We start from the raw sequence: 19912 nt of genomic DNA, 5'->3' as shown, positions 1-19912 counted from the left end.
CCCCACACCATCACAGATGCTGGCTTTTTCACCTTTCGCTGATAACAATCTGGATGGTCGTTTTCATCTTTGGCACGGAGAACTCGACGCCCGTTTTTTTTTCCCCAAAACTAGCTGAAATGTGGACTCATCTGACCCGTCAAAGGATCGGTCTCCCGAACAACTCTATCAGTGGGCCGCACCCACTCATAACAACCGGGACATCTCAGTTCTCATATCTGCCGCAATCTCCTCTACCGCGCCACTCGACATGCAGTCCGTGGTCAGCTCAACGAAGGACATCACTAGCGAGGACCGTACCCTGCCGACGGAGGCGTCCCGGGCCTCCTCCGCATTCTCCTCCTCCAGTACGTCTCTGATCAGCTCGACAGCCGGTGGTGTGTCGCGCGTCTAAAGCGGCAGTCGGAGACCCCCAAGTTCTGGGACTGGGCGCCTTCCGCTATTTGGTCCATTCTTCACTCATCCAACTGAACCGTCTGAATGGTTCCTCTGTGCCGCGATCAATTTAGCTGCCTCTCCAGCCGAAAAGAAATGTAGGCAGAAAGCTTCTCCCCCTCCTCCTGACACACGCTCCGAAACCCCGTCATGAGCTCAACTGGGCTTTCCGTCGCAACAAACACCTTTTCCGGTGCTTGCATTTAGGCCGCAGAATGTCAGTGAGATTCTGAGCTTCACGGCTCTCACTCGGTCAGCAGCCCGCCCGCTTAAACGTTCAGCCGATCGCTGTCGCTTTACGTTATCAGAGCAACGCCACTCATCTAACAACTGAGAGGTCTGCCTCGCCCAAGTCTCATACTCCTCCTCCCTTTTAGCAGTGTGCTTCGTTCCTGAGAACAGACGGAGTCTACCATAGCTGGGACCTTGAACCTGGGCATTTTTCTGTTTATTCACCGGGGAGTTAACCCAACGCACTCCTCGCTGGGAAGCTAATTAGACTTTTCAAACCAGACCATCCCTTCGCCTTGCTACGCAGAAACAAGAGAACCCTGTTTTTGAAGTCTCCACCCCGGGCTGCGGGAGACTCGACTTGCGATTCGGCCCGCTCTCTTACACTCTCCTTTTCCCGGAAGGTATGGACAGTTCACCGCCCCTGCCTCTCTCTCCTGGGGTCCCAATATAACCAGGCAGTTCCACTGCCGTTATGTCAGCGCCGGTCTGAATTAAAACGAAGTCTGTGTCCATTATTTTATCAAATCTCCACCCCACAATGTAAACTTTCCCTACAGTTTAACTATACTTAAAATTCGAATTAACAGTTCATCAGGAGTACGAATATCGATCCCACGCAATACGTACGCGTTCAATGCCAGTAACGCCGTGTATTCACACCACCGCTCAAAGCCGGCAGCATCCATACCCACGTACCGTAATCGCTTTACTTAACAATAGTTTAGCGCAAATTTAAACGCATGACCCATTGGTTCAATGCAGCATCACACAGCATCCAACGAAATCAATCTCGGACGAGCCCCCACAATGGTGACCATTCGATACTGTTGGTCTTATAAGTCAAGGGAAGATCATCTCTGGCCCGGCCAAGCTGGTGAGATTGAGATGCGAGACCACCCCGAAAACCCCTGATTTTGCGGACGCTGCGTGATTTGTTACCTCGAAATGACAGACAGTGCAACGCATACAATTAAACGATTTAGCTTTATAATTCTTAATTTGACTGCAGGGTTGACGAGGAGAAAGCAAATAAAGAAAAGGCCGATTTTTAATGAAACAGTCTAACAGTGCACACGTTCGAGCTCATGGTTTCCCCTTCGCTGATTCTCCTTCGATCCACGGCCTTGGTCGGACCCTGCCTCCGTGTCGGCGTCTTCTCTCTTCATCTCCCTCCGAACAAAAGGCTCAGATCACCATGGTGTCAGGCACACGGCACGAAAACACCCCCCAGTCCTTGGACGTATCATGTTCCAAAGCACCCGTTATCTCTAACCATAACCGAAACTCTGTATCTATAGAAAGACCATTGCATTCTCCGTGAAACCTGTCCCACGGCGTGAAACTAATTTATAGCTGATCAGTCCTGTTTACGCTTACACTCTAAATAGGGACAGTTTAATTTGACTGACACCGCGTTTCACTTTCAATTGCTCTACGGCAGTTTGTTGACAACTGCTGCGGGAACGAAACGCTACCAACAGAACAGTTGTTATGGGTTAGAATGATTATGTCGTTCGTCCTATCAGCCAATTTCAACAACCCTAGTTAGTATCTTCTATCATTTAGTAAATAACAAACAACAGCTCGCTTGTTTGTTGCAAATGTTTAGTTTCTGGGCCAACATGTGCATCTTTGGACTATTGTCGGCAACGCTCAGAGAAGAGCTGAAGAGTGGATGAAATATATATTTACATTCAGTCGTCTGTTGTGTAGATAACGCGCAACTGCTATTGAATGTTGGCAGAAACCGGAAAAAATGTTGGAAAATATTAGTGTGTTTGTCAGGTCTGCCATTTGTTCATTATTCAAATATTCTTGCGTTTATAGAGACTGACATAAACATTCGCCCAACGCGTCCTTTTCACCGAGAGACCTATCGACGTTCATGCAATGTCTGCTTCCAGTTCCCCCTATGTAATTGTCCAAATGTATGTTAGTCATTTAAAATTTTGCTTATCTCGACCTGTTCTGTCAGTTCGTTTCATACATTCGCCAACTTTTCTGTGAAAATCCTTTCCTTGTTGACATGTTAAATCGTAGTTTTCACATATTTCCGGGCATCACTCCGGAGAAACATTGTATCATTTCTTAATGCATGTATGCATTTCTAAATGACAATAAAAGAGGACTGAGTGTTCTCATAATCTAATCTAATTTCCGTGTCTTGTAAAATTTGTGAAAAAAGAGAAAACAAACAGTGAACAATGGATGAAACTAATGCAATAGGCATGAAATGACACAAAGTGTGACTGGTGAGAATGGAGATGGACTAGTGTGTCAGCGGCAGAAACCAGAGTGCATTTCTATGCTGGAAAACTCTGTTTTTAATCTGTCCATTTATTTCAGTAGTTTCAAGAAACCAACTTCTTACATTAATCACAGATGACCGTGTGGATGTGATGATGTCCTTCGAGTAATACAACTATATCGATCTTTTGGTTAGTTATTTCTCATCCATATTGGCCACTATCGTGGGACCAAACCAAAGATCCGTGAAAATAATGAGCTGCGAACGTTCCCCTTCCAGGAAAAAGATTCTCGCATTTAAAAGCCAAACTACATGCCTTTCCATAACTTCAAACATTCTCAACATTTTGCGCCTACTGTTAATTGTTTGAGGGTAACAGCGCACGTTTTAAAAATATGGAAATATAGAATAATTTCATTTGAAATGTGCAACCTCTGTGTCAGAAAGAATGTACAACATCGAGGGCCATGGCCCGGTGCAGGCCGGTGGATGTAGGCAGTATAGATGGTTTCGGTACGGACTTCATTGGTCATCGACCTGCACCGGGGGCAGATCCCTCACTGTTATATTAAAATGGTCGTTGTGACGCCTCTAGTGTGGTAATGTAGTCGCTGGTCCTTGTCGCTGTCACTTTCACCATCAAACTGGCTAGCAGTTTTGGGAAAAGGACAGATGAATGTGTAACTCGCTCCCAGCCAGTACATAGCCTTTACAGCAGCCTCCTCGCTGACAACACACGGAAACTGAACTCTTTTCGGACTCTAGCTGAACTACAGAGGACGGGGAGGAGGTCTGACCCTTGCACACAGAGCATGCAGGCCCTTCGGTGTGGGGACACGCTCTGGTGCTCGTGAAACAGATCCTCAGCGCTGAGTAAATAGCCCCATTGCTATGTGGGCAGTAACACGACTGATATCCATTGTTTTCCTAGTGTTTGTTCAGAGCACTGTCTCTAATGTGACTACATAGGTGTCTTAGTCTTTGATGGAAATCTAACTGAACACCTTGTTCACGAAGTGGTAAAAGCTTATCCAAGTAGAGCTGCGAAATTGAGTTGCCGACCGAACGGGACGAAGATTTCCGACAAGCATCATTTATCTGGTGCCGGGTAATTCGCAGATGGAACAATATCGATGAGAAAAAAGAATCACTGCTTCTCCCGTTTCCAAACTGAAAACATTAATTTGGGATGCGTGATTGTGAGAGGAAGCATTGCTTTGTCCGCCGGAGCAGCATTTCTAATGTCATCTCATCTCAGTAAGTCTGCTAATCATTTACATTGACCATAGTCCGGAATACATTAGTCAACAGGAATAACAGATAATGATAACCAAAAAAATCATAATTTAACTTCTGGAGGTTAGTTGAGAGGTTTGCCATCATCCTGGAATTAAAAACAGGAGATAAAATATGTTCGGCTGAATTAGCTGAACATAGAAGAATGTTAAAGATGTTTTATTGTGGAGGATAAGTGGTCAATGGAAGAACACAGTGTTCAGTGTCGACCATCTGCCATTTCCAATACTCATGTAACATCTCCGATCTTACCAACGACCATAAAAAAAAAAATTAAAAAATCGCAAAGTAGGTTTTACGGGGAGATCGGGTGCTGTGTGTTTGAATTATGAGTAAGATGCAACCAATACCTTGTTTAAGTTTGACCAAAGCTATGACCAGGTAATTCGATTGTGTTTATTATGGTTGATTGTAAAAGTGGTGTTACTGTCAGAAATTGGAAGCTGTTGTGATGTGAAAAGATGCTGTTTGTTTTACGGGATTAAACAATGGATGGTGAGTGAAATAAAAATCTCTCCGCTCCCCACCGTGACGCTGTCTGGATTTACCGAATATTCATACTGATCCCCTTGATCTACTCTGCGTCTCTGACAATTCGAAGTGAGGCGAAGGATCTGATCGGTTCCGTGTGATTTCTGCGCAGTTGCCCTGCATATAAAAGGTTATTCACAGATGTGTCTCGACAGCGGATGTGGGCGTCACCTCCCGGTGGGACGCGAAATGCAAGATTTTCAGAACGTGTGGTATCACGGACACTTTCCTCAGCAGCATAAAAAAACGTAAATTGTCCAAATTGATTCCGAACAGCCATTTTAATATCCTGCTTTTATCTCTTTTGTTTTTGAAAGATATCAGAGTGGAATCAAGTTTAGAGTAATTTATGAAATTTAAAAAAAATACAGAGTGGAAAGTAAAAAGAGCTCGCATTCTGTGGCTGGAATCTCATCGTCTCTGCATCTCTGAAACTCTAAACAGACTTGCATAACTAACGTCAGCAATTACATTTTATGAATTCTATTATTTTATTATAACTAGGTGTCTGTGCAGTAATTCAGCATACTTAAACACACTAACAAGAATCTTGTCTGCTAATTAACATTTTAGAAGACAAACACAATCCTTACAGAAAGCAATTTTCTATATCAACTCGAAATTCAAAATCAGTGTACTAGAAATCTTGTGCAACATATTTTAACATTCTATAGAAACGCAGTGTGGAAAGGCTTCTTTTCGGATTGCTCCCGAATCATACCCATCTGTCTCACAAAATACCACATCTAAATTCCCTATTTATACGAACACTGATCATTAATTTCTCCAATGGTCAATTCTCTCTGAATTGGGTAAACTCGTATCCGAGTTTGAAACTAAAACACTAGATTTAAAAGTAATGCCGGAAAGACAACACAAATGCTCCAATTTTGCTTCATTCAGAAATTTCGGAAACAACTGAAAAAAAAAACCTTAGAATAATCATTACAGCACAGCAGCGGATCACTCCTACATACACATCCATTCTGCTGCCATCTATTTGCATGTAGAGAGTTTTATAACTGCTCCTGGCTGGGTGTTCCACACATCCACCATTCTGTATAAACTACTTTCCTCTGACGCCCAAGCTTATACTTACTTCTAATCACTTTAAAATAAACCCCTCTTATAATGAACATTTCCGCAATGGTTAAAGCATCTGAGTACACTTCTATCCACGCCTGTCATCATTTTGTATAATTCTATCAATTCAGACCTCATACTCCTTTGCTCCAAAGGAAATGTTCCATCTCGGAGAACTTACCTTCAAAGGGCATACACTGAAGTCTAGAAATCACCTTAGTAAATACTCTCTGCACCCTCATTAAAGCTCTCGAATCCTTCCTTTAATAAAATTTTAACAACGTAGTAATGATATCGCCAATATTTTGTTGTTTGCCCCAGTTTCCCATCCTAACTAAACTAAACTCGGCCCGAAACGTCGACGGTACCTCTTCCTATAGATGCTTCCTGGCCTGCTGCATTCACCAGCAATTTTTATGTGTGTTGCTTCAAATTCCAGCATCTGCAGATTTCCTCGTGCTTGCATGGAAGGTTAGTTAGGAAAATTCAGTCGCTAGGTATACATGGAGAGGTGGTAAATTGGATTGGACATTGGCTCGATGGAAGAAGCCAGAGAGTGGTAGTGGAGGATTGCTTCTCTGAGTGGAGGCCTGTGACTAGTGGTGTGCCACAGGGATCATTGCTGGGTCCATTGTGATTTGTCATCTATATCAATGATCTGGATGATAATGTGATAAGTTGGATCAGCAAATCTGCTGATGATACAAAGATTGGAGGTGCAGTGGACAGTGAGGAAAGTTTTCAAAGCTTGCAGAGGGATTTGGAACAGCTGGAAAAATGGGCTGAAAATGGCAAATGGAGTTTAATACAGACTACTGTGAGATATTGCACTTTGGAAGGACAAACCAAGGTAGAACATACAAGGTATGATCGGGCACTGTGGAGTGCAGTAGAACAGAGGGATCTGGGAATACAGATACAAAATTCCCTGAAAGTGGCGTCACAGGTAGATAGGGTCGTACAGAGAGCTTTTGGTATATTGGCCTTTATAAATCAAAGTATTAAGTATAAGAGTTTGAATGTTATGGAGAGGTTGTATAAGGCATTGGTGAGGCCGAATTTGGAATATTATGTGCAGTTTTGGTCATCAAATTACAAGAAGTATATTAGGAGTGCAGAGAAGGATTGCAAGGATGTTACCGGGACTTGACAAAGTGAGTTACAGAAAAAGGTTGAATAGGTTCGGACTTTATTCCCTGGAGCGTAGAAGAATGAGGGGATATTTGATAGAGGTATATAAAATTATGAAGGGTATAGATAAAGTGAATGCAAGCAAGCGTTTTCCCATGAGGCTAGTGGAGAAAAAACAAACAGAGGACATGGGTTAAGGGTGAAGGGGGAAAAGTTTAATGGGAAGATTGGGGGTGGCTTCTTCACACAGAGAATGGTGCGAGTGTGGAATGAGCTGACAGATGAAGTGGTAAATGCGGGCTCACTTTTAACATTTAAGGAAAACCTGGACAAATACATGGATGAGAGGTGCATGGAGGGATATGGTCCAGGTGCAGGTCAGTGGGACTAGGCAGAAAAATGATTCGGCAACAGCCAAGATGGGCCAAAGGGTCTATTTCTGTGCTGTCATGTCCTATGGTTCTATGTTTCTATAACAAGGGACTGGAAACAACAAAAATTGTCCGAAATGATTTATTACAGATATAATGAAGGCATGGGACTTCCCACACACAGGGTAGCGTGAGGTATAGGTTATTGTTATTTTATGTCGCCGATAACAACTCATTCGAATTAAATGCAACGATTCTTAAATTCAGTAAGAAACATATGGAGACAGCATCACCTATGGATAAATTACAGCTCTCATGTCTTCACATAATGGACACACAGAGCCGTGTAAAATTTGCAACATAGTAAAAGAAAAAAAATGCAGTGCGCAATGTATGAAAATAACGCACCTGCAAGAAATAACACAAAATGTCAGTGCAGAGAGAGGAAATGAATCGGAAATTTAGTGGGAGAAATACGAGTCCTTCGTGATAAACAGTGCAGTTCTGTTGAAAAAATGGTATTGAGTGTATCTATTTTTACAGATAGTTTTGTGAAACACGCTCCTTACATTAATCACAAATGACCCAGCTGCGCCCATACGTTTAGAAGTGGATGTGGACTTCGAGATGCATAACTAATCTAATCGTTTACTAAATTATTTCTCCGTGAGATTGACCACTATTGTGGCACCAAACCAGTTGGAAAGCAAGCAGGAGGTGTGAATGTTCCCCTTACAAGAAAAGATTATTGAATTGGACAATCAAACTGAATGTCCTTCCTTAACCTCAGAATCTTAATGCCCTTCGCCTATTGTTACTGCTGATGATTATTTGAGGGTGATAGTCCACGTTGTAAACATATTGAGACGAAGGATTATTTTATGTGAAAGGCACAAACTCTGTGCCATAGAGAAAGAAAGTACAACGTTCTTGTTTAAAAGAGTGAATCAACAAAATTAAACATAATTGTTATTTTGTGATACTTTCGAGGGAGAGATTTTCATTGCACGATGACGCAATTCATATAAATGGTTTACCTGAAGTGTTTGTTTAATGGACTGTCTCTGATGTGACTAACCACGTCGTGTGATTAATTGCCAGAGGGCACTTTCCTCTCCTGTATCAGAGTTTGCAAAACAAACCACAGCAGATATTCGCAGTTGGACTACTTTCAACTGATAACAAATTCAGACAGAAAATGGGCTATCCAGCAATTTACTACGTCGCGAGTATTTACTATCCTGTACTAGCAGCGATTGGTATCCCTAGTAAGTAACTGAAATTGACTGCTACTGCATGAATGTGATTTGTTGTTTGAACACTTCTTACAGATGGTGCTTCATTTGATGAATGTGGTAAGCCTGGTCGGATTTAAGTACATATCTTATTGTATGCGTTTATTTTTCTCTGGAATTGTTACTCGTTTCCCACGTCCGATCATTTTGTCTGTATATTATTCTGTTCTAGCATTTTACCTCTCTCGACCTTCCAGCTTTACCATCACGTCTTGTTCTAAATCTGACTCCTCATCAATGTAGAAATTTTAAAGTTTACGAAAATGAAATCAAAATCTTTAGCATCGCTGCAGCAGCTCTCTCCACGGGCTCCCCGGTTTTTCGGGAATACCCAGTTTGTTCCCCTCTCCGTCTTAATGCAACAGAAGTTTTCTTTTCTCTATTTATTTGTCTAATTGTCTCTCTAATTGTCACAATAGCTTTGAAAGCTCTTCACTTTTAGACTGTCCTCCTTTCCTGGCTGGTTTTAATTTAGATAAGATTAGATGTATTTTATTTTATTTCTTACATCCACCTCATAACATGAAGGAGTAAAAACCTTTATGTTGCGCCTCCGTCGCAATGTACAAGATCCAAGTTCATTTGCCACCTCTACATGGAAACGTGCATGTGGATGCCGTTCATCCAATCCAAAATATTATCTCCGAGGAAGAGTCTCACTGATTCAATTTTATTCCCGCAATATATTAAAAACATGCAGCATTCTCAGCTACAATGATGGGTCTGTCCTGAGAGCGGGTCGGTAAGACGCCCACTGGAAACCCTGCTTTCAGCTGTAAAGTTGCGGATCGACTGTTACTCGGGCCGTCGTTACCATCCGATCGAAGGACAGTGACTGAGCCCGTACGAATAATACCTCCAGTCTCCGAATCGAAGCCTGCCTGACCCCGCAAAGGGATCAGACGTTCACTCAATCCGATTCAGCACATTTCTATGCTTGTATATCAAGTAAAAATGATCCGGGTTTCTGCGCATGAAACTAACTTTCCTTTGCTCCGTTGCAGTTAATTTAGTGGCGATTGTGATCCTGTGTCTGGGAAACTGCGGACTCTCTAAATGCATCTGCCGTTACCTGGTGGGAATGGCAGCAGCTGATTTACTGGGTGTCATTATTGCTGTTATAATCTCTGAGATTAATAATATTTATGGTTATGCCTTTCCGTTGCTCATCACACCGGTTTGCGCCGTGACGCATGTCCTGAGGATCACAACCATGGACTGTTCTGTTTGGCTCACGGTGGCTTTCACGTTCGATCGCTGTGTTGCAATCTGCAGTCAAGAGCTGCGGGAACGATACTGCACCGAGAGGACCGCGACTATTGTGATTGTAATTGTGTGTTTATGGAGTTGTGCGAAGTGTGTTCCATTCTACTTCGCGGTAGAACCTTACATTATCATTGATAACGTACCTTGGCGATGCATTTTGAAAGCGGAATACATTTATTTACCAATATGGAAAGCATTCCAATTGTTTCACATCATCACTACACCTTCGTTGGCGATCGGCTTGATTCTGCTTTTCAATGCTTTAACAGTCAGTCATATTATCGCGGCAAACAGAGTTCGCCGGGGGCTCAGGAACAGTAGCGAGAAAAAGAATGATCCGGAGTTAGAGAACCGGAAAAAGTCAATAATATTGTTGTTCGCTCTCTCCGCCAATTTCATATTGTTGTGGATCCCCTATATTGCATACACTATGAACTGGCAAGTTCAGAATTACTTTTACACAGACAGATATTTGAATACCCCGACGTATATCCTGCAACAGTTTGGGTTCATGTTGCAGTTTCTTTGTACCTGCACCAACACGTGTATCTACACTCTGTCACAGAGAAAATTCAGGGAGGAGCTGAAGGGTGGAGGCAAATATCTGGTTACGTTAAATCGTCGACTTTGTAGGTAAAACACAAATCGAATTGTAAGCGTCGACGGGAGTTGAAATACATTTCTATATTATTGATTTGTTTGGTAAATGTGCCTATATTCCTGCAGCCAGGTGATTGAACGTTAGCAGTCTACCGGTTTCAGTACAGTCAGTCAGTATGTGGGGCAGGAAACAACACAATGGCGCAGATGCGTTCGCTACATCAGCAGAAATTGTATTAACAACCTGGAGTAATATCGGAATCTGGGCCAACAAACTATGTGGAGCCATTCTTATTTTTCTTACTTTGGTAGAATTCTATTCTAATTCATTGGATCATTCCAGCGATTTCTGTGGAAATTGGAGAATTATGCTTGAAATGTGGAAAACTTGTGTCAGTTAGAGTGAGCTCATTAATCTACAATTTCCATTGTACCTCTGCAAAATACCTGGCAGCTGCCTTTTCATTCAGAAAGCACGTGCCTCTTTCAAAGCCGGTCTAAAACTGCACGACATCCCAGTGAGCTCCATAAATGGAGATGTGTAACAGTCTTACTGAGGGGGAATGGTATCAGAAATGTAGCTGTGGATTTTCTTTTTGTGTTAATTTTCGTCGTCATTAAAAAACCCACTCTGCAGAAGCATTTGGATCGAATACATTGTGTCTACTAATGTTATGGATTTGAAATTTCACAAATTGCGATGACCTTGGAAGAGGACGCGACCAATGCTTCACACGGTATGTGTGCTGAATGCTCTAACAGTAAACGAGAGATCAAAAACAAATGACAGTATCAAGCAGCAGCCTCAGTGCGTCTTGACGGATCTTTACTGGTTCCATTACACTTTCTGTTCCGTCTACATGATGTCCCCATACTACACACAATCTACACGGTGACACAGAGGAAAATCAGGGAGGAGCTGAGAAATGTCAAACATCTGGTGACATTATGTGGTCAGTTCAGTGGATAGCACACAAATCTAATTGTAAGTTGTTTTGGTAGATCAAATACATTTCTTTATAATTCATATCTTCAGTAAATAAGTCACATATTCAAGAAGTCTGGTGAACGAACCAGTAGCTGGGATTCGGAATCATAATCTGAATTAAGTTTAATAACATTGACAAATATTGTGAAATATGTTGCTTACCACAAGACCATAAGACCATGAACTATAGGTGTAAGAGTAGGCCATTCGGCCCATCCAGTCTTCTCCACCATTCAATCAAGGGCTGATCCAATTCTTTCAGTCATCACCACTCCCCTGCCTTCACCCCATACCCTAACCAGCACCATGCTTTCAATAAATAATAATAAAACTATAATTTTCAATGAGAAGTACATACAAAGGACCAGCAAAAATTCTCGAAGCAGTTAAAAGTGAAGTAAGATACTGAGATAGTGTTGAGGGATTTACTGTCCCTTTAGAAATATGATGGCGTAGCTAAGTAATATTTCCCTTTCGGGAGCTGGAGAAGCAGTGTTATTTTCTGACTGACGTTGGTTTTGCTACGGATTACTCGGCACCGCGATAAAAGATGCACCTCGAAAATCTTTGCCCATTCCCACGGCAACTCAATTTCACAACTCCACCTGAATAACTTCTTCCTCCAAGTAAACGAGGTGTTCATTTAGATTTCCATTAAAGACTAAGACGCCTATTGAGTCACATCAAGATGGTCCACTGAACAAACACTTCAGGTAAATAATTGATATCAGTTTTATCATGGTGCAATGAAAATCGCTCTTCAGAAAGCATATTTCCACATATGAAATAACAAATGTGGTTAATGTCGTTCACTTACACTGTAAAATGTGAATAGTGTCATAAACTCATGAAAGTGCAGCTCAAAAATGGAACCTTCGGCTTATCTAGTCCATGTCGAAGACATTTAAAATACCTGCTCCCATCGACCTCCACTGGGACTATTACTCCGCCATTACAAACATTCTTTCAGACACCGAGTTTACCAGTTTCAAGTGAGACAGTTCTATGTTTCAATGTTTTTATTGATTTCTTACATAAAAGAAGAACACAGAGTACAGAATACAGTTTATTATAATCACACTTATAGTCTCGAAACCCCATATTCATGTAATTTAAATTGTAATATTGAAAAATAATATTTTTATTATTCAAAAAAATCTATATCCACTACCAAAAAAAGCTATTCGGTGAAGAAAGTAAAAAAGGAAAAATCCTTATCATAAACTAAAACATATCATTAGCCAACATCCGTACTTAATAACAAAACAATGATTTTGAAAATAATTCAGAATTGGTCCCCACAATGTCAGAAAGTCTTGTCTTGATTCAGAAATTTAACAACGAATCTTATCTAAATGTAAGCATGACATAACATCATTTTACCATTGAGCATGAGTCGGCGGAGCAAAGTCCTACCCCCTGAACAACAAAGCCCTTCCAGCCACAGGAAATAAATGCCAACAGGTGCAAGTCAGGTGTCTCAACAAGAATATCTTTTCCTCCAACAATACCGAATAATGCAGTCAAAGGGTTAGTTTTAAATTTTACTTTAAAAAGTACAGAAAAAGTTTGGAATACTTCCTTCCGATATTTTTCAAGACTCGGACATGTCCAAAACATATGAATTAGCGAAGCTTCTCCATCGTTATATCTGTCACAATACGGAGATATATCCAAATAAAATCGAGACAGCTTATCTTTAGTCATGTGGCCCCGATGTAACACTTTAAATTGTAGCAGAGAGTGACGGGCACATAACGATAAGGTATTAATCAATTTTAAAATTTCATTCCAAGATTCCTTGGAAATTGAAATCTGTAAGTCTTGTTCCCAGAGATTTTTAATTTTGTCTAAAGGGACGTTTATCATTCCCAACAACATAGAATAAATATTAGATATTGGTTCATTATGAAGATGTTTCAATTTAAAAATTACATCTAATAAATTATTATAGGAACTTTTAGGAAATCTATGTAATTAAGATCGCATAAATTCTCTGATTTGCAAATATCGAAAAAAGTGGCTTTTTGGTAAGCTATACTTAGCTGACATCTGCTCAAACGAAAAGCGATTTCCTCCACAAACAAATGCTGGAGGCATTTAATACCCAGTCTATCCCAATCTTCGAAAATTGCATCAGTCATAGAAGGTTTAAAAAAAAGATAGAGAGAATGAGACTTGAAGATAATTTCAATAAACCAAAATATTTTCTAAATTGAACCCAAATCCTGAAAATATATTTAACGACAAAACTATCAATTAGTTTACTTAAAAATAAAGGAATTGAGGATCTGAGAAGAGAGATAATAGAAAACTTATTAACAGACGTTAGGATAACTGGCCTATAATTTCCTTTCTTTTGCATTCATCCCTTCTTGAGGAGCGCAATTAACAATTGTCTAGTGCTCCGGGACCATGCCAGAATCAAGTTATTCTTGAAAGGTCATAAATAACGCATCCATTTAGCTCTTGAGCAACATCTCTCAGGACTCTGGGATGTAGTCCATCTGGCCAAGATGACTTACCCACTTTAAGATCTTTGATTTTGCCTAGCAGTTTTCCCTTTGTAATAATATAGGCACTTACTCCTGTTCCTGCACCAGTGGCACACTGCTAGTGTCTTCCTCAATGAAGACTGGTGCAAAGTGTCCTGTAAGTTCCTCTGCCATTCCTTTGTCCCACATCACTGGCTCACCAGCATCATTTTCCCGTAGTGCAATATCAACTCTCACCTCCCTTTTACTGCTTATGGAACTGTAAACACCTTTGGTATGCTGCTTATATTACTTGCTAGTCTGCCCTCATATTTCATCTTTTCCCGTCTCATAGATTTTCCCGTTTCCTTTTTTCTGAAGTTGAAGAAACTAATAACAAAAAAAACTACTAACACTAATAGGGAGGAGAAGATGGCGGCGCGACGCACCTCGCAGCGGCCTCTCCTGTGGTGATGTCTGTTATTTGTCAAGTAGGGTGCCGTGCACAATCCTGATTTGATGAAGACGGACGTGAGAGCACGGAGGAACATGGTGAAACTTCTGAAATGCTTGCTTCGCTGCTGCTGCTACTGTGTGGTCCAGAATCTCCGGAGGGGAAGGCCCCGAGTACTCGGCTTTGCTTGTTGCTCGGCGGCCGGGGCGGAGTCGAAGCGCTCGGCATCGGAGAGGCTATGTCGGAGGGCTGGTCGGAGGCTTGAAGTTTTCGGATGGCCTCAGAGTTCGCTGTGGTCGGGTGTTTCCGATGGTGCTGCATCGGCAAGTTTCTGGCGCTTGGAGGTTCATATTAGGGAGAGCTTCTCCCTTCTACCGTCTGCGTGAGATGGCGAGGCGATCGCGACTTTGAGACTTTTCTTTACCGTGCCCATGGTCCGCTCTTTATAAATTTGCGGTATTGCTTTGCACTATTGTAACTATATGTTATAATTATGCAGTTTTGTCAGTTTTAGTCTTGGTTGCCCTGTAGACGAATATCGAAGTGAGCACAAATTTGGGACCATGCGCCGATTTGGGGATGTCGGAGGATTTGGGTTTGTGACGAATATCAGGGTTGTTTCCTTTATATATACTTTAATAATTAATGCAGTTTGGAACTTGATTTTTGTTCATTGCTATTTGTTAAGCTGGCGACAGCCATTTTGTGAACTGTTTCAAATGATACTTGCTCTGGGATAACCTGATGTGCATGTCGGGTTGTCAGCGGGTTTAGGTGTGTGTACGAATTTTGGGGTGCACACGGAATCTGGGTGCATGAAGACACGGTGAGCAGTAGGGCACCGAAGACTCGGTAGAACAAAGGAATCTGGGAACACAGATTAATAAATACTTGATCGTGGCGCCACAGCTAGACAAGGTCGAAAAGAGATCGTTTGGCGCACTGGACTTCATAAATCCAAGTACTGAGTGCAGGAGAAGGGACGTTATTATAAAGTGGAATAATACGCTGGTGAAGACCAATATGAGTATCCTGAGCAGCTTTTGTATCCAGGAAAACAATGCCGATGAATTTGAAAGATTGCAGAGAAAAAAAAATATAATATGTACGTTTGCTGGGAATTGAGGAGCTGAGTGGTAGTGAAATGTTGAATAGGTTAGGACGTTATTCCCTAGAACGTCGGAAAATGATGGGAGATTTCATAGGCATTCAAAATTATGAGTGTTATAGAAAGGGTAAATGCAGGCAGGATTTTCCCTCTGAGTTTGGGAAAGACTAGAACTAGAGGTCGCAGTTTTAGGGTGAAATATGACATATATAAGTGAATTCTGAGTGGGATTTCCTTGACTCAGAGGGTGTTGCGGGCATGGGAAGAGCTGTCGGCCGATGTGCGTTTGATTGCATTGCAGAGAAGTTTGGATAAGTTCTAAATGGGCAAAAGGATTCATTTTCTTTGTTGCTGTGCTCTCTCACTCCAAGTAAAGTGCAGATGAAAGGGAACTGGTTGGCTCCGTTGTCGGGAGGGAAGCGTTATGTTTTAAAGCCTTTTTGATGGGGAATAGAACTGTATAGGTACTGGAAATCCATGGACAAAATGAGACGATCAGGGCCAGGGATTTTAAAGTTGTCGAAGCGCTGAAGAGCGCGGAGGTAGATGGGAATGGACTGAACCGAGGGGGATAAAATGAATTCGAGGTATGCGGACACATGTTTAGTCAGGGAGGGGCAGGCAGAGACAATGGCCCTACCCACAAAAAGAGATAGGAACGCACAGAGAGTAACACACAAAGGCAGACCCAAAAACCCGACAAACACTCAGAGACACAAACACAAAAAGACATACAAAGATGCAAAATAACATACAGATACAAACATCCACATACACACACACACACACACAGACGCACAGACACACAGACACACACACACACACACACAAACAAACAAACAAACACAAAACGACACTTTCACATCTGTCTCCCCTGGTCTTTACTGTGTCCTGCTTACATTAAGTATTCGTTACGTTTAAATCTACTTTCTCCCTAACGGGTTTGGGTCCTCATTTTTCTGAGATCAACGAGTTCAGGAGTGGAGCCATCAAGCACTCCTGATAGGTTTAGTCTTTCATGTCCCATCAAACCTCCTCAAATGTATAGAGTAGAGACTGTCCGAGCTCTCCCCTCTTCAGAATTAAACCCGTGATATTGCTGTATCCCTTACAAACAACGTGATGCGAGACAGTTCACGAAGCAGTACACACACATCCTTCTGGTGTTCTGAAAAGTTTCTTCCACATTAGCTAGGTGTTCTCCGTAGCCACGCCGTCTCGACAGAGACCGAGCGTTGTCTGCGAGCCGGTCTCTGACACAAACACACTTTAATAATGGATGTATTTAGAACCTTTAACCTTTTAAAGGTAGAATCAGCTATTTTATGAACTGTTTGAACTGATTCGTGCTCTGCGATAATCTACTGTGCATGCGTGGACGGAAGCGGGTTTTGGTGTGGACACTGAATTGGGGGTGAACACGGATCTGGGTATGTGCGCTGATTTAGGGTGTGTCAGCTATTACGGGGTTGTCCACGGACTTGGGGGTCGTTGGATTTGGGGGTGGGGTTGAATCTCAGGATGTTTCATTTATAGATACTTGAATAATAACTGCACTTTGAATTTTTCTTGCAAGTATTATTTTTTCCGGTGGAGTCAGCTATTTTGGAAACTATTTGAAATGAATTTTGCTCTCGGATTATCGACTGTTCATCTGGAGGTGTTAGCGGGCTTGGGTGTGTGGACGGATTTGGGGATACAAGCAGATTTGAGTTGCACACAGACTTGGGTATGTCAGTGGATTTCGAGGTGCGTCAGATTTGGGCATGCGTGCTGATGTGGGGGTTTGTCAGCGAATATGAGTGTGCACACGGATTTGGGGATATCAGTTTAAACCGGGCAACCTGATGATATTCATAGTGCAGTCCGGGTCATAACAAGTGTCTCTACCGAATTTTGAACCGCAGATCTATTTAGAATGTATAAGTAGCCTATCTGATATTTTAAAAAAAAGGTGATTAATCATTTAATTAATGTTTCAGAGATCTAAAATCCATTTCAATAGATACAGGTCAAATTTGACCCGGAACAGACTCAACGTACAAAAACTTGGAGCACCTGTACAAAAGTATAAAAATTTTAAATACTTTCACTTTTGCGTATTTTGGGTCACTTTAGGAAAAGTCATCAAATTTCGGCTAAAACTGGCATTTAGGGCGTTTTTACTGCTGTCAAATAAAACGGGTCAAATTTGACCCGGACTGTGGAGGCAGCAAATTTCTGACTGTTGGAAATGATCCTTGCTCCAGGGGCATCTATTATGCATCGGGGGGTGTCAGCGGTTTGGGTGCATACACGGATTTGGGGCGCGCAGGGATATGGGGATATGCGCGGACCTCGGGGTCAGTGAATTTAGGGGTTCACATGGGTTTGGAGTGTTTGATGATTTGGGGATGTCTGCAGATTTGGTGGTACAGGGATTTTGGGATGTGTGCAGAAATATGGATGTGTTGGCGAACATGGGAATGCGGAGCTATTTGAAGGTGCACAGAGGTTTTGGGGTGTCTGAGAATTTGAGGAAGAACACAGATTTGGAGCTTGTATGTGGGTTTAGGGAAATGTGCAGAGTTCGGCGTTTGACAGCTAATGACGGAGTGCACGCGGATTTGAGATGTTGTCGGAGTTGGAGTTGCGTCCGAATGTAGAATTGTGCACATATTTCCGAGTGTGAGTGGATATCGAGGTGCACACCGATTTTCGGTGTCTGGATTTGGGGATGCACACAGATTTGAGGATGCTCACGGATTTGTGGATGCGCGCAGATTTTAGCGTGTGTCGGCACATGGACGGGATTACGTACAAATTTGGTTGTGAAACGGATTTGGGGTGTCCGTGGATTTGGTGTTGCGATGAATCTCAAGGTTGTTTCACTTACCGATACTGTAATAGCAAATGATATTTAAACTATATTGTCATTTGACTTAAGGTGGAAGCAGCTGTTTTGTGAATGGTTTGAAATGATTCCTGTTCTGAGATAATCTAATGTGCATTTCGGGTGTCAGTCTGTCTGGATGCGCACCGATCTGGGCATGTGAGTGTATTTGACGTGACTGGCAGGTTCGGAGGTTCGTACAGACTTGGGGTGCAGACAGATTTGAAGATTGCGCTGATGTAGGGGATTTCGGCGAATGCGGGCGTGCACAGTGTCTTGCAGATGTGCGCGGATATGGGCGTTTGTCAGCGAATATGAGATGTCGGTGGAGTTGTGAGCACACACTGACTCGAGAGTGCAGATGGATTTGTGGAGGTGCGCAGACTTGGGATTGTACGTGGATTTGGTGTTACGCACGGATTTTGGGAGTTGGTGGATTTAGAAGTGCTCAGGATTTGGGATTCACACGTATTTCATGTTTCTGAGGTGCATGTTTGGCGAATATCAAAGTTGTTTCATTTATGTATACTTTTAAAATAAATAGTTTAACCTTTGAACTTTGATCTTGCTGTATTTTAAGGTGCTTGTTGCTATTGTGAGAGCTGTTTGAAATGATTCTTCCTCTGTGGTTTTCTAATGTGGATGTGGAGGTGGCTGTGGATTTGGGGTACGCACAGATCTGGGTTGTTCACATACATAGGTATGTGGGTCGATTTGGGACTGTCGGCAGCTTTCAAAATGAACATGAATTTGGGCTTGGGGACATGTATTTGAGGGTGTGAGCAGGTTTGGGAGGATCGGAGGATTTGTGGTTCACACATATGGGCGGGTAGACACACAGAAAAACCTACAGCGCAATACTGGCTCTTCGGCCCACGATGCTGTGACGATCATGTACTTACTTTAGAAATTACCTAAGTTTACCCTCTATTACCCGCTATTTTTCTAAGTTCCATGTACCCATCCAGGAGCCGCTTAAAATACCCTATCGTACCCGTCTCTACCACCGTCGCCGGCAGCCCGTTACACGCACTCAGCACTCTCTGCTTTAAAAACAAAAAATCCTCTGTACCTACTTCCAATCACCTGAAAACTGTGCCCTCCCGTCCTAGCCATTTCAACACTGGAAAAAAAGCCTCTGACTATCCACACGATCAATGCCTCTCAACACCTTATACACCTCTGTCAATTACCTCGCATCCTCCGTGGCTCCAAGAACAAAAGGCCAAGTTCACTCAACCTATTCTCAGAGGGCATGCCCCGTAATCCTGACAATATCCCTGCAAATCTCCTCTGCTCCCTTTCTATAGTTTCCAGATCCTTCCTGTAGTGAGGTGACGAGAACTCCAAGTGGGGTCTGACCAGGGTCCTATATAGCTGCAACATTACCTCTGAGCTCTCAAACTCAATCCCACGGCTGATGAGAGCCAATGCACCGTGTGCCTTCTTAACCACACAGTCAACCTGCACGGCAGCTTTGAGTGTTCTATGGACTCGCACCACAAGATCCCTCTGATCCTCCACAC

At 42.4% G+C, this 19912-nt stretch overlaps 1 protein-coding gene across 1 annotated transcript; it reads left to right on the top strand.

The window, feature by feature from the left end:
* Positions 1–250: 250 nt before the first annotated feature.
* Positions 251–10527, top strand: LOC140185035 (probable G-protein coupled receptor 139). Its single transcript, XM_072238259.1, has 2 exons — positions 251–347; positions 9629–10527. Exons 1-2 carry the CDS (start codon positions 251–253, stop codon positions 10525–10527), a joined length of 996 nt encoding a protein of 331 aa, XP_072094360.1.
* The last annotated feature ends 9385 nt before the right edge of the window (positions 10528–19912 follow it).

This window comes from Mobula birostris, chromosome 20 (assembly GCF_030028105.1).
Source record: "Mobula birostris isolate sMobBir1 chromosome 20, sMobBir1.hap1, whole genome shotgun sequence".
NCBI classification, from domain to species: Eukaryota; Metazoa; Chordata; class Chondrichthyes; order Myliobatiformes; family Myliobatidae; genus Mobula; species Mobula birostris.
The sequence above is the reverse complement of the archived record's forward strand: the minus strand, read 5'-3'. Positions and strand labels throughout refer to the sequence as shown.

Bases quoted from the DNA above. Each gene is read 5' to 3' on its own strand.
- LOC140185035 (XM_072238259.1), top strand. From the start codon at position 251: ATGCAGTCCGTGGTCAGCTCAACGAAGGACATCACTAGCGAGGACCGT. The intron at 348-9,628 runs GTACGTCTCTGA...GCTCCGTTGCAG, and splicing joins CTCCGCATTCTCCTCCTCCA to TTAATTTAGTGGCGATTGTG.